The sequence below is a fragment of the Salvia splendens genome, chromosome 7, assembly GCF_004379255.2.
Source record: "Salvia splendens isolate huo1 chromosome 7, SspV2, whole genome shotgun sequence".
Taxonomy (NCBI): domain Eukaryota; kingdom Viridiplantae; phylum Streptophyta; class Magnoliopsida; order Lamiales; family Lamiaceae; genus Salvia; species Salvia splendens.
The window spans coordinates 3,827,304-3,840,079 of NC_056038.1; the positions used below are offsets into that span (position 1 = coordinate 3,827,304).

Below are 12,776 nucleotides of genomic sequence, written 5' to 3' on the forward strand. Positions count from 1 at the left end.
CTCGAGCTTGTCTCTCATGTGGACATGCGATGGTGTAGTGATCCAAATTAGGTTTTTAATCAAAATCTTAATGAAGACTCCTTAATCATCAATTTATTCATTAAAAATTAATCTTGATATTCTGTAACCGGCTTTAATGTTAATATCTAAAGTAATAAGAATAAACTCTTCTTAGATCCCCTTTTAAGTTTTAACAATGATACAGTACGTGACAACAATAGCTATAATAATTTGGTAAACGAAAAAAAAATGTCCGTACCATATATTTAAGAAAATTATCAAATAGTACTAGTGTGTAATTCAACTTTGAAATATGATGATTGGTTGCTTGTAATCATCCCTAACACCAAAGCATCGCTTACACGTATGTCAATGCAAAAGAAATAATTTCTTAAAACCTAACACTTGGAATATGAAGCCCCATTAGAAAATATAATAATCTGATAAAATCTTCTTGATTCTTGACCAATGAGGAATGTAGAATTAATAAACACCCATTTTGAAAATATAATAAGTAACAAATCTTTTATATTCCACCAATGAGATGGTACCAATTCGTATTTATTTGTTATAACCATACATGATTGGAATTAAATTTTATCATTTGAATAACATACACAATCAAGGCAAGATACATGGTAAAATGTGACACACAGAGAAATGCAGACCAAATTATAAAAAAACAGATGAGGCACTTGATTATTATAGACCCCATCTCAAGAGCAATGTCCCCATCATATTTGAAAATGTCTACAACATTTTCCAGTTAAAATAATTTCCACATGTCTGAATCTTATCCATCCCCAACGTTCATGGTTGTCATACCAACCCTCAATTATTGTGATGCTAGAAAATATCATCGGCCAATTCTTCGTGAATCATGTGGCAACTCGAAAGATGAGTTTAGCTTGAAAATTTTATGATTAGTGCCTCCTAAACAACTATTTTTGTAAATGTTTTTTTTAATAATTAGAGGCAAATTCAAAGTAAATTGTGCTCAAGGTGTATGTCTTGCAAAAGTATTAGTATGACCATACTACTTATATAAATATTCATATTTAAATCCAAGTCATAATTTTGAATTTGCCATTTAAATTATACCCCGATCCTAGTGTATCTTTTGATATTGGAATATAAAATCATAAATTTTCATTTTTTTGCAATTGTCTAATGATAGTCAAAATCGAAACTTATATGATACTCCTAGTATACCCTGATCCTTGTAATTGTCTAATGACAATAAAACCATGTAGTTTTAGATTTAAATGTAATGATATTGCTTTGCAGTCGTAATGATTTTGCCATAGTGGTTTCAGTAATATTTCAAAAGTTATGAAGCTGTTCATAAGTTAATGAAAAATCATGATTTAGATAACAATTATTCCCATAATTTTCAATGAATAATCAATTCAAATACGTGTCGGCTTGTGAATGGGAGGAGTTGAAAGAAGATTTATGATATGCATGTCACATGGGGGTCCCAAAATGCTCTCCCAAGGTAAAAATTATGATCCTCATATTGGTCCAATTTAGGGTACATGAATTTTGAGTCTAGAAAAATTGAAGAAGATTTTTCATAGTATATAAATGTGACAAATAATAATTTCGTTATCCTAAAATTATAAAACGCCTTTGTCTATTATCAATCTGGCTCTTGGGAGTTCAAAAGGTCAGATTTAGCTTCTTCCTATCGGAATTCATATGCATGTAATTGTTAGTATAAATACATATAAAATCTCCATTTATTCTCCAACCACAGACGCGGAAAATAGAAGAAAATTTTCCAATCAACAATAGGAAAAATTAAAGTATATAAAGATATAGAAATTTGAAGGAATGCAGAAGCTGGAAATGTGCATAGAAGCGTTGAAGCTCGCCATCGAGTTCTTGATCGTCTTCTTCGAAGCAGTCGGCTCGGTTATTCATCAAACAAGATCTGCAGATCATTCCAGTACTGCTCCTGTTCCAGCTTTCTATGCAGGCATTCTTCCTTAGTTTTCTTTTTTTTTTTCATTTTCATGGAGATAACATTCCATTATTATATATTTCATTATTCTATTTTGTCGCTTTGAATTCGATTATCGCGATGGCATAGTGATGATATATATACAATCCTTAATCGAATTAATCATGTTAACTGACTAGTAGCGATAAATGCAAGAATATGTACTTATATAATTTCATCAATCTTTTGCAAAAGTTTTTTACTTTGCAGTAACTCGAGATTTAATCACGTAGAGATGATAAATGCGTCGTGTGTAAATTCAATGAATGAATTACCTCTCGATGATCTTGAACCGGATCACTATCATGAATAACAATATCTGATCTATCAAATCAACCCGCCGTCAAGACTTGAATAGTAGTACAACACATGTATTTTTATTTTCGCATCCTCCTTTTTGTTTATTCGAGAAATTCAAAATAGCGAAATCAAATCTTGAGCTTTTTTTTTTGTTTTCAATTCTCTTTTTCATCGACAAGATCAAGAAGCTTGGTTGGTGGAGCAAGGACCATTCATGTTTGTTCACGTGATTCTCGTGTTGTATATTCACTTAATATTTTGAGTTATTTCTAATTAGAAATAGAATATTTTCATTAGATTATTGGGTAATTTTATATATATATATACCACGGCAAGCAATGTGTTTCTTTGCCAATGGGAACATAAAAGATTGTGGATAGAGGATCATTTACTCATTTCGAGGTTGATAGAGTACAAAAATTTGAAATACTCAAGATCATGAATTCATTGAATAAGGTAAAATATCCATCGTAAATGATTTCTAATTTATAGTCTAGTTCATAGAATAATATTATATGTATCAGTATAATACTCCCCCTATTTCGAACAACCCTGCACTCTTTCATTTTTAGTTAGTCCCACAAAATTATTCACTTTCTAATTTTGAAAAAAAAATTATCTAATGAGATAAGACTTATTCTCCACTGACAATAACTCAATTAGTTTTCCTTCTATCTCTCTTGTTTTACTTATATTGTCTTAAAACTTGTGACTAACCAAGAAGGAATTCACTGTCCATTAACAATGCCTCAGTTACTTTTTTCTTCTATCTCTCTTTTGCAATACTTTATAAATTATGCCTTAAAACTCGTGCCCTACCAAGAATATATAGTACTTTTATGGGACGAATGAAGTATATAAAGAAAAATATCTGAGCTATAGTATAATTAAGGAGTGATTAACAAATGGAAAAAATCGGGAATCATTATCTCATAGTAGTACTAGTATAATATTTTGACTGATTCGTATCATTGTATTATAATTTTATAGGTTGTTTCAGCGATATTTCCATGTTTATTTAATGTACTTATTTAATTGCATTGCCATGATCATTTCATTTGATTTATTACAGGAAATGAATCTAGAATAAATATGTACGGCAGATAAGGAGTATGACAAATTGTTTTTTTTTATAAATATGATAAATTGTATAAGTTGTGGATTTTTTTTTGTACTCACCTCAAATATAGGATTAGTATTAAATCAACGGACCCCTTGATTATTAATATTTCAAGAACGCATATAATCTTGGAATATTCCGTAAATCATTGAGCAAAATCCCTTTTATTCTATTCTATTCTATTCTATTCTATTCTATTCTATTCTATTCTATTCTATTCTATTCTATTCTATTCATAATCTTTTCCAACAATCTTTGAACAAGCACGACTAAGATGTAGCGCCAAACAAATCGATAAAAAAATATTAGAATTCCCAATCCAGTAACTTGTGGCCCTGTTGCATACGAAACACTTATAACCAATTCGCATATAAAGATAACACATACTTAATCATTTTACGATGAAGCTTCATTTATTCTATATGAATTTAAGACTCTTATAATTATTGCATATAACATCAATTTGATATTGTAACATCATATGTTTCACCAAAAGATTATATAAAATATATGTAAGTCTCAACGATGAACTCGGTATCAAAATATGGATACGCTGATGAATATACACAGTAAGCATTAACATTATTCATCAGTAAGCATTAACATTCTGTAAACGGCAAGCCAGTCCCGGCGTCATTCCCGGGCAGGGATGGCATCCCCAAATCGCGCCTTATATCATCGATGGCATCCTTCAGCATCAACTTATATAAGGGGTCAGTCGCTGCATGCCACTTTTCCATGGTGTCTAGTAGGCTCTGCTGCTGCTGCTGCATACGGGCGAGATGGTTGAGCTCGGGAGTGACCTGGGAAGGAGCTGCCGATTGGACATCGTGGACCGCGGGCGCTTCCCCTAGTCATCCGCATCGCGGTCTTTTGCCCAACCGGGCGACGGCGGCGGGAAGACGATTGAGGGGTCGGGAACTCTGCCTCGGCGTCAGGGAGGTCGTGGGAACCGGCACTGCTGTTGTACTCGCTGGAGGCGTTGATCTTCGTCTGCTTCAGCCAGCCAGCTTCAACACTCGCACTAAACTTGGCGGAAGTCTGAACCACAAGATAGACCTCCCAATATTTGAATTCGCCGAACTTCAAAGAACTGTCGGGGAACTGCTGCATGGACAGAACCTTCACATCCTCGGCAGACATGCCGCTGGTTGCCGTGTGGAGGTTGTTTGGGTAGATGTCGGCAAATCGGCTGAGTCGCCTCCTCTGCCGCTCCCACTGTTTCCGGCATTGTTCTCCATCGTGAGGCTTTCCACCTGGCGGTTTGAATTGGAGGTAGCTTTGGCTAATGCGCCACCATATTCTGTCGATATGCTGGTTAGCCCCGATGTAGGGATCCTCGACTACACCGACCCAGGCCTTCGCCAGCGTGACGCACTCCGGTATGCTCCAGATGGTCCTCTTTCTCTCGTCGGCCTCCTCCCCCCTCGGCCCCTGCCCCCTAGCCCTCGCACTCGAGGATGAGGTAGTGCCTTTGCCCTTCCCCTTTCCTTTGCCCTTCTTCTTCGACCTCCCTACCGCCGGTGGCATCTCAGTGGGAGACTCCCTGACCGGAGATAGCCCCAACTCCTCAAAAGAAAAAGTCTCAATGCCGATGAACTGAGTCTCCAGAGGGGTACCCTGGGGGGAATCGCTAGACAATAAATCCATATAGGGGCGATAGACATTGTCCCCAGGTGATTGGGCCCCCCAGCCTGCTACCCCCCGCAGCGGCAGGCGTGCCCTGCATCATACCGGGCATCATTCCCCCCATCCCCGCTACCATTCCGGGCATCATTCCCCCCGTCATCCCGGGCACCACGGACGTCATCCCTCCACTCACCCCAGGCATTTGGGGCATCATCCCACCCATCCCAGCACACCAAGGGGGTACATATTGTAGTACCCGGGAATCATCCCCGCCATTTGGGGTTGGGGCATCATCGGCGCCATTCCGGGCATCATCCCGGATATCCCTGCAGTTCCGCCGGCGTTTCCCCCACCTCTAATGGGAAACGTCAGCGTTTGTGACTCGCTCGTGGCGGGAGAATCACTATCGTGCTCCATTTATCTTCAAAAGAAATGAAAGTAGAGAGAGAGAAACTCGTTAAAACAAGTGGTGCGAATGAAATGAACTTCAACGAGCCGTATATATAGAGTTTTTTTTTAAAAATAAAATATAAAAAATCGGAACTTCCGTCGTGGCACCGCAATGGCGGACGTCACGACCGACGTCACCGAAAAGCCGCGGATCTGCAGCGTCCGCAGCAGACGTCCGCATCCGTCCCTCCCACGCCTAATGGCGGACGTCCCATGCGGACATCCAGCACGCCGGTCGGACGTCCGCCGAGAAAACCGCCATTGCAGATGCTCTTACTCTTTTGTTACATAAATTGGATGATATAAGCTATCATCACTAATTATTTTTATGATATTTCTTTCAAATATTTAATCATTAACAAAGTAATTGTATAATTTCCCAACCTCAATTTCACTAGATTTTTAGTTAACTACTCCAATTAGGTATGGTATTTTCAATAGAAGTATCCTTGGTAGAAACACATTTATAGAACTGGAAAAAATGTTTACATATGTATGTAGTTGTATCTCCATATACAGCAATAATCGAAACTGCAGTGCACCCAGCTTCAAGTCAAAAATCACAATAGAAAGATGGACATAGCAAAACTAAGTAAATCGTGCTATTTGAGTATTCTGGCCCTTCTACTTCATTGCAATGCATTATATGCAATTGAATCAGTTACCCTAAAATATGACTCTTTTAATAGCCTGGAATTAGTGGTGGCGGCGGAGATTGGTAGCTAGCACCAATTAAACTAGGGATTTTGGTAGGAGGCGGTTTGGCATGAGGTGGTGCTTGAACTGGTTCAGATGGCGGGGATGAGGCAGTTTTTGGTGGTGATTGAACAGGAGGCGGCGACGAGTGGACAGGTGGTGGTGATGAAACTTGTTTTTCTGGGGGAGGTGAGGAAGCTGGTGGTGGTTTTGTGCTTGCAGGTGGAGGAGATGAGTCTGATTTAGTTGGCGGAACAGAGTTCGTTGTCTTCTCAGGAGCAGGTGGTAGCTTTTGAGGCGGTGTCTCCTTTTTAGGTGGTGGAGCACCCGTGGTTGGCGTAGTATCTGATTTAGGAGGCGTTGGCTCAGACTTTGGAGAGGGGGTGGAGACCGTTGTTTCCTTTTTAGGAGGAGGAGGAGGAGATGTGTGTCTCTGTGTCGTCGACTTCTGAGGTGTTGGTTCAGCCTTTGGCGGAGGTGTGGGTTTATATGTCGTGGTGGTTTTAGGTGAGGGGGCAGAGGCTGGAGGAGGTGTGGATTTCTGTGCCGGTGACTTCTTCTCTGATTTAGGAGGTGTTGGCTCAGATTTTGGCGAAGGTGTGAGTTTCTGTGTCGGCGGTGATGATAGTGGTGAGGTTTTGGGTGAAGGGGCGGGGACCAAAGTCTCCTTTTTAGGAGGAGGTGCGAGTTTCTCTGATTTAGAAGGTGTTGGCTTAGATTTTGGCGAAGGTGTGAGTTTCTGTGTCGGCGGTAATGAAACTGGTGCGGTTTTGGGTGAAGGGGCAGAGACCGATGTCTCCTTTTTAGGAGGAGGTGTGAGTTTCTCTGATTTAGGAGGTGTTGGCTCAGATTTTGGCGAAGGTGTGAGTTTCTGTGTCGGCGGTGATGATAGTGGTGTGGTTTTGGATGAAGGGGCGGGGACCGGAGTCTCCTTTTTAGGAGGAGATGTGAGTTTCCCTGATTTAGGAGGTGTTGGCTCAGACTTTGGCGACGGTGTTGGTTTATGTGTTGGGGTTGACGACTTCGGGGTGGTTTTGGGTGAGGAGGCGGGGACCGGTGTCTTCTTTTTAGGAGGAGGTGTGAGTTTCTCTGATTTAGGAGGTGTTGGCTCAGACTTTGGCGAAGGTGTGGGTTTATGTGTTGGGGTTGACGACGTCGGTGTGGTTTTGGGTGAGGAGGTGGGGATCGGCGTCTCCTTTTTAGGAGAAGATGTGAGTTTCTTTGATTTAGGAGGTGTTGGCTCAGACTTTGGCGAAGGTGTGGGTTTATGTGTTGGGGTTGACGACGTCGGGGTGGTTTTGGGTGAGGAGGCGGGGACCGACGTCTCCTTTTTAGGAGGAGGTGTGAGTTTCTCTGATTTAGGAGGTGTTGGCTCAGACTTTGGCGAAGGTGTGGGTTTATGTGTCGAGGTGGATTTGGGTGGGGGAGCAGAGACCGATGTCTCCTTTTCAGGAGTCTCCTCTTCAGGAGTCTCATCTTCTTCATCATCTTCAGGAGTCTCCTTTCCAGGAGGAGGTGTTGGCTCAGATTTTGGCGAAGGTGTGAGTTTATGTGACGGCGGTGATGATAGTGGTGTGGTTTTGGGTGAAGGGGCAGGGACCGGAGTCTCCTTTTTAGGAGGAGGTGCGAATTTCTCTGATTTAGGAGATTTTGGCGAAGGTGTAAGTTTCTGTGTCGACGGTGATGAAACTGGTGTGGTTTTGGGTGAAGGGGCAGAGACCGGCGTCTCCTTTTTAGGAGGAGATGTGAGTTTCTCTGATTTAGGTGGTGTTGGCTCAGACTTTGGCGAAAGTGTAGGTTTATGTGTTGGGGTTGACAACGTCGGGGTGGTTTTGGGTGAGGAGGCGGGGACCGGCGTCTCCTTTTTAGGAGGAGGAGTGAGTTTCTCTGATTTAGGAGATGTTGGCTCAGATTTTGGCGAAGGTGTGGATTTATGTGTCGAGGTGGATTTGGGTGGGGGAGCAGAGACCGATGTCTCATTTTCAGGAGTCTCATCTTCTTCATCATCTTCTTCATCATCTTCAGGAGTCTCCTTTTCAGGAGGAGGTGTTGGCTCAGATTTTGGCGAAGGTGTGAGTTTCTGTGTCGGCGGTGATGGTAGTGATGTGGTTTTGGGTGAAGGGGCGGGGACCGGAGTCTCCTTTTTAGGAGGAGGTGCGAATATCTCTGATTTAGGAGATATTGACTCAGATTTTGGCGAAGGTGTAAGTTTCTGTGTCGGCGGTGATGAAACTGGTGTGGTTTTGGGTGAAGGGGCAGAGACCGGCGTCTCCTGTTTAGGAGGAGATGTGAGTGTCTCTGATTTAGGAGGTGTTGGCTCAGACTTTGGCGAAGGTGTGGGTTTATGTGCTGGGGTTGACGACGTCGGGGTGGTTTTGGGTGAGGAGGCGGGGACCGGCATCTCCTTTTTAGGATGAGGTGTGAGTTTCTCTGATTTAGGAGATGTTGGCTCAGATTTTGGCGAAGGTGTGGATTTATGTGTCGAGGTGGATTTGGGTGGGGGAGCAGAGACCGATGTCCCTTTTTCAGGAGTCTCCTCTTCTTCATCATCTTCAGGAGTCTCCTCTTCAGGAGTCTCCTTTTCAGGAGGAGGTGTTGGCTCAGATTTTGGCGAAGGTGTGAGTTTCTGTGTCGGCGGTGATGATAGTGGTGTGGTTTTGGGTGAAGGGGCGGGGACCGGAGTCTCCTTTTTAGGAGGAGGTGCGAATTTCTCTGATTTAGGAGATATTGACTCAGATTTTGGCGAAGGTGTAAGTTTCTGTGTCGGCGGTGATGAAACTGGTGTGGTTTTGTGTGAAGGGGCAGAGACCGGCGTCTCCGTTTTAGGAGGAGATGTGAGTTTCTCTGATTTAGGAGGTGTTGGCTCAGACTTTGGCGAAGGTGTGGGTTTATGTGTTGGGGTTGATGACGTCGGGGTGGTTTTGGGTGAGGAGGCGGGGACCGGCGTCTCCTTTTTAGGAGGAGGAGTGAGTTTCTCTGATTTAGGAGATGTTGGCTCAGATTTTGGCGAAGGTGTGGATTTATGTGTCGAGGTGGATTTGGGTGGGGGAGCAGAGACCGATGTCCCCTTTTCAGGAGTCTCCTCTTCTTCATCATCTTCAGGAGTCTCCTTTTCAGGAGGAGGTGTTGGCTCAGATTTTGGCGAAGGTGTGAGTTTCTGTATCGGCGGTGATGATAGTGGTGTGGTTTTGGGTGAAGGGGCGGGGACCGGAGTCTCCTTTTTAGGAGGAGGTGTGAATTTCTCTGATTTAGGAGATATTGACTCAGATCTTGGCGAAGGTGTAAGTTTCTGTGTCGGCGGTGATGAAACTGGTGTGGTTTTGGGTGAAGGGGCAGAGACCGGCGTCTCCTTTTTAGGAGGAGATGTGAGTTTCTCTGATTTAGGAGGTGTTGGCTCAGACTTTGGTGAAGGTGTGGGTTTATGTGTTGGGGTTGACGACGTCGGGGTGGTTTTGGGTGAGGAGGCGGGGACCGACGTCTCCTTTTTAGGAGGAGGTGTGAGTTTCTCTGATTTAGTAGATGTTGGCTCAGATTTTGGCGAAGGTGTGGATTTATGTGTCGAGGTGGATTTGGGTGGTGGAGCAGAGACCGATGTCCCCTTTTCAGAAGTCTCCTCTTCAGGAGTCTCCTCTTCTTCATCATCTTCAGGAGTCTCCTCTTCAGGAGTCTCATTTTCAGGAGGAGGTGTGGATTTCTGTTCTGGTGGCTCAGACTTTGACGAAGGGGTGGGTTTATGTGTTGGGGTTCGTGACAGTGGCGTTGATTTAGGTGAGGGTGCGGGGCCTGACGTTTCCTTTTTAGGACGAGATGTGTGTCTCTCTGATTTAGGTGCTGGACTGCTTATGGTCGATGACTTCTCTGGCTTAGGAGGTAGGGCGCTTGTAGTTGGCGGCTTCTCTTTGTTTGGAGGTGTAGACTCAGGCTCAGGCTCTGGTGGAGGTGTGTATTTATTTGTCGAGGTAGATTTGGGCGAGGGAGCGCTTGTGGTCGATGACTTTTCTGGTGAAGGTGATGCTGGTTGTGGTGGTGTAGGTTTATGTGTCGGGGTTGACGGCGTCTGCGTAGATTTGGGTGAAGGGGCGGATACTAGTGGCGGCGTAGGTGGTCGTTCTCTTATGATCGGTGCCACCTTTTGTTCATGAGGTTTTGTCTCAGACTTATGTGTCGGGGTTGATGGTGTCAAAGTAGGGTTGGGTAATGGTGCAGAAAATGACGTCTCCTCTTCCTCTTCAGAAGGTGTTGGCTCACGCACTGGAGACGCTGTGGTTGTTGACTTATATGTCTCTTGAGATGTTGGTCCAAGATCATCATTTGGCTCAAGATCTGGCTCCGGCTGTGGCGAAGGTGTAAGTTCACGTGTTGGGGTTGATGGCACCGGCATGGGTTTGGGTAAGGGGGTGGAGGATGGCGTCTCCTTTTTAGAAGGAGGTGTTAGCTGTAGTGGAACACTTGTGGTTGGTGGTTTACCTGTATTCGGAGTTGTTTGCTCAGACTCGTAATCTGGCTCAAACTCTGGTTCAAGCTCAGGCTCAGGCGAAAGTGTGAGTTTATGTGTCGGGGTTGATGGCGTCGACAGGGGTTCAGGTGAAAGGGCACTCTTGGTCGGAAACTTTGGTGTGGGAGGTGTTGGCTCAGACATTGGTGAAGGTGTGGATTTTTGTGTTGGGGTTGATGGCACCGACATGGGTATGGGTGTTTGTTTAGGAGCCGGAGCTGAAGGCGGATATCCTAAAGTTGAGGAACCACAACCAGCTTTGCAGTCAACCTTCTTGCTCAATGCTATGCGACACTCTTTCTCCGGCCTCTGATTGGGCTCCCGTGGCAAGCAATTTGTCTTGCTGTCGACGACAACCACAGACACACACTCAGGATCTTGGGCGTCAAAGAAGTTGTAAGAGCAAGTGAGGTTCTTGAGTTTTGGCAACGTGCAAACGGTTTTCGATATCTTGCTCCTCAACTTATTGTTCCCAATGCTGAGCACCTCTATACTCTGCATATGCTCCACCCCCTGCGGTAGGTCGCCCATAAACTTGTTGTATGAGATGTCAAATACCTTGGTTGTCTTCAACATCGTGATCTCCTCTGGCAGGCACCCCGACAGCTCGTTGCGCGAAACCACAAACTCGTCCAATTTTCCCGCCATCTTGCCTATGCTTGTCGGGATACACCCGTAGAGGCGGTTGTTGGCCATCACAATGACAGAGGCGGTGGAGTTCCCCAAATTCTCTGGGATGATTGAGTGGAACCTGTTGTTGTTCAAGAAAATTGCATCTAGGGCCTTGTCGAAGAGCCCTGCTGGTAGCTCCCCTTCGAACTCATTATATCGGAGGTCGAGGTATTTAAGTTGCGGCAGCTCTAGCACCACCTCAGGGAACGCTCCACAAAAGCGATTGTTGCTGAAATCCAACTCGTAGAGAAGCTTGAGGTTCTTGATCCCACGCGGAATGATCCCGCAGAACCTGTTGGAGTTGAGATGGAAGAGACTAATGTCAGTCAGGTACTCGATCTCCGGGGGGAGGTGGCCCGCGATATCAGCGTGGTTGAGGTCGACACCAGCCACCACTTGGACGCTAGCGTCGTCCAGTGCCTTGGCGCAAAAGATGCCTTTGTAGCTGCACACATCTGGGCCCTCCCAATTCTTTGTCCACCCATTTGGATCAGAAAAAATGGCACTCTTCAATGCTTGTAGGGCTTTGTAGGCCCCTTCTAGCCTCGGACTGGCGAGCTTGGGGATTGAACCGACCTTGACAGGTTCGCAAGTGTAGGCCGGCACTTTCACTATATTAGTCGATGTTGTCCCAGCGCCTGATTCTTGATTATCGTACGATTCAGGTGCCAGAGCCGTTGTTATCTCAGCATCCGATCCTTCATCACCGGCCTTTGCTTCTTCTTGATCGTTGGATTCGGGTGTCGTGGTTTGCTCTTTCCCGGTGTCCGATTCTTCATCGCCTTCTTGTTTGTTGTTGGGTTCGGGTGTAGCCGGTGTTTTTCCGGCGTCTGATCCTTCTTGATCGGCGTCCAGTCCTTCATGATCGTTGGCTATGACACCCATGGTCGGGTCACTATCCTCATCGTGTGTTTCGGAGACTTGGCCAAATTGACTATTAGCACCAACTCCACCTCCAACTCCAACTCCAACTCCAACTCCAGCTCCAACTCCAGCTCCAGCTCCAGCTCCAGCTCCAAATGATAGGTGAGAGAAAGAAGGGGTGGTGAGAAGGGCGAAGAAGAGGAGGACAAGAGAGCAACCCAAGGTTTTGATTTCCATGGCAATGACTTCCTTGGGAAAAATTGATCAATCCATTGTAGCATTATACCGTATATATGCGCAATAATATGAGCAACTTTCCCATGCATTCGTTTCCATTAAACTCAAGCCCAACCATCCATTTTTGAAGGTCAATGTTGCTTCTTGCGCTAAAATATAGAAGACGCGCACCTTGTATTTCGTATTTGCATTCCTTAAAATCTGCTAAATATGGCATATTATATTTTCTCTTACTGCATTCATTTGTGAGTGTATGCCCATCTTTAACTAAAATATTTAATTTAAATGTCATAGAGTAATTGTATAAT

General features: G+C 44.2%; 1 protein-coding gene across 4 annotated transcripts; it reads right to left on the minus strand.

Annotated features, from left to right (window-relative positions):
- Positions 1 to 5,942: 5,942 nt before the first annotated feature.
- LOC121811024 (mucin-2-like) lies at positions 5,943 to 12,773 on the minus strand. 4 transcript variants are annotated; one of them, XM_042211779.1, is made up of 2 exons: positions 9,336 to 12,773; positions 5,943 to 8,804 (listed from the first exon to the last, which is right to left on the minus strand). In XM_042211779.1, the coding sequence occupies exons 1-2, from the start codon at positions 12,466 to 12,468 to the stop codon at positions 6,187 to 6,189; spliced, it is 5,751 nt and encodes a 1,916-aa protein (XP_042067713.1). In that variant the 5' UTR covers positions 12,469 to 12,773; the 3' UTR covers positions 5,943 to 6,186. The 4 variants fall into 4 exon arrangements, with proteins under 4 accessions (XP_042067713.1, XP_042067710.1, XP_042067711.1 ...); XM_042211777.1 differs by having other exon boundaries at positions 5,944 to 9,309; positions 9,814 to 12,772; XM_042211778.1 differs by having other exon boundaries at positions 5,944 to 9,277; positions 9,809 to 12,772.
- Between the last annotated feature and the right edge of the window lie 3 nt (positions 12,774 to 12,776).

Bases quoted from the DNA above. Each gene is read 5' to 3' on its own strand.
- LOC121811024 (XM_042211776.1), bottom strand. From the start codon at position 12,468: ATGGAAATCAAAACCTTGGGTTGCTCTCTTGTCCTCCTCTTCTTCGCC.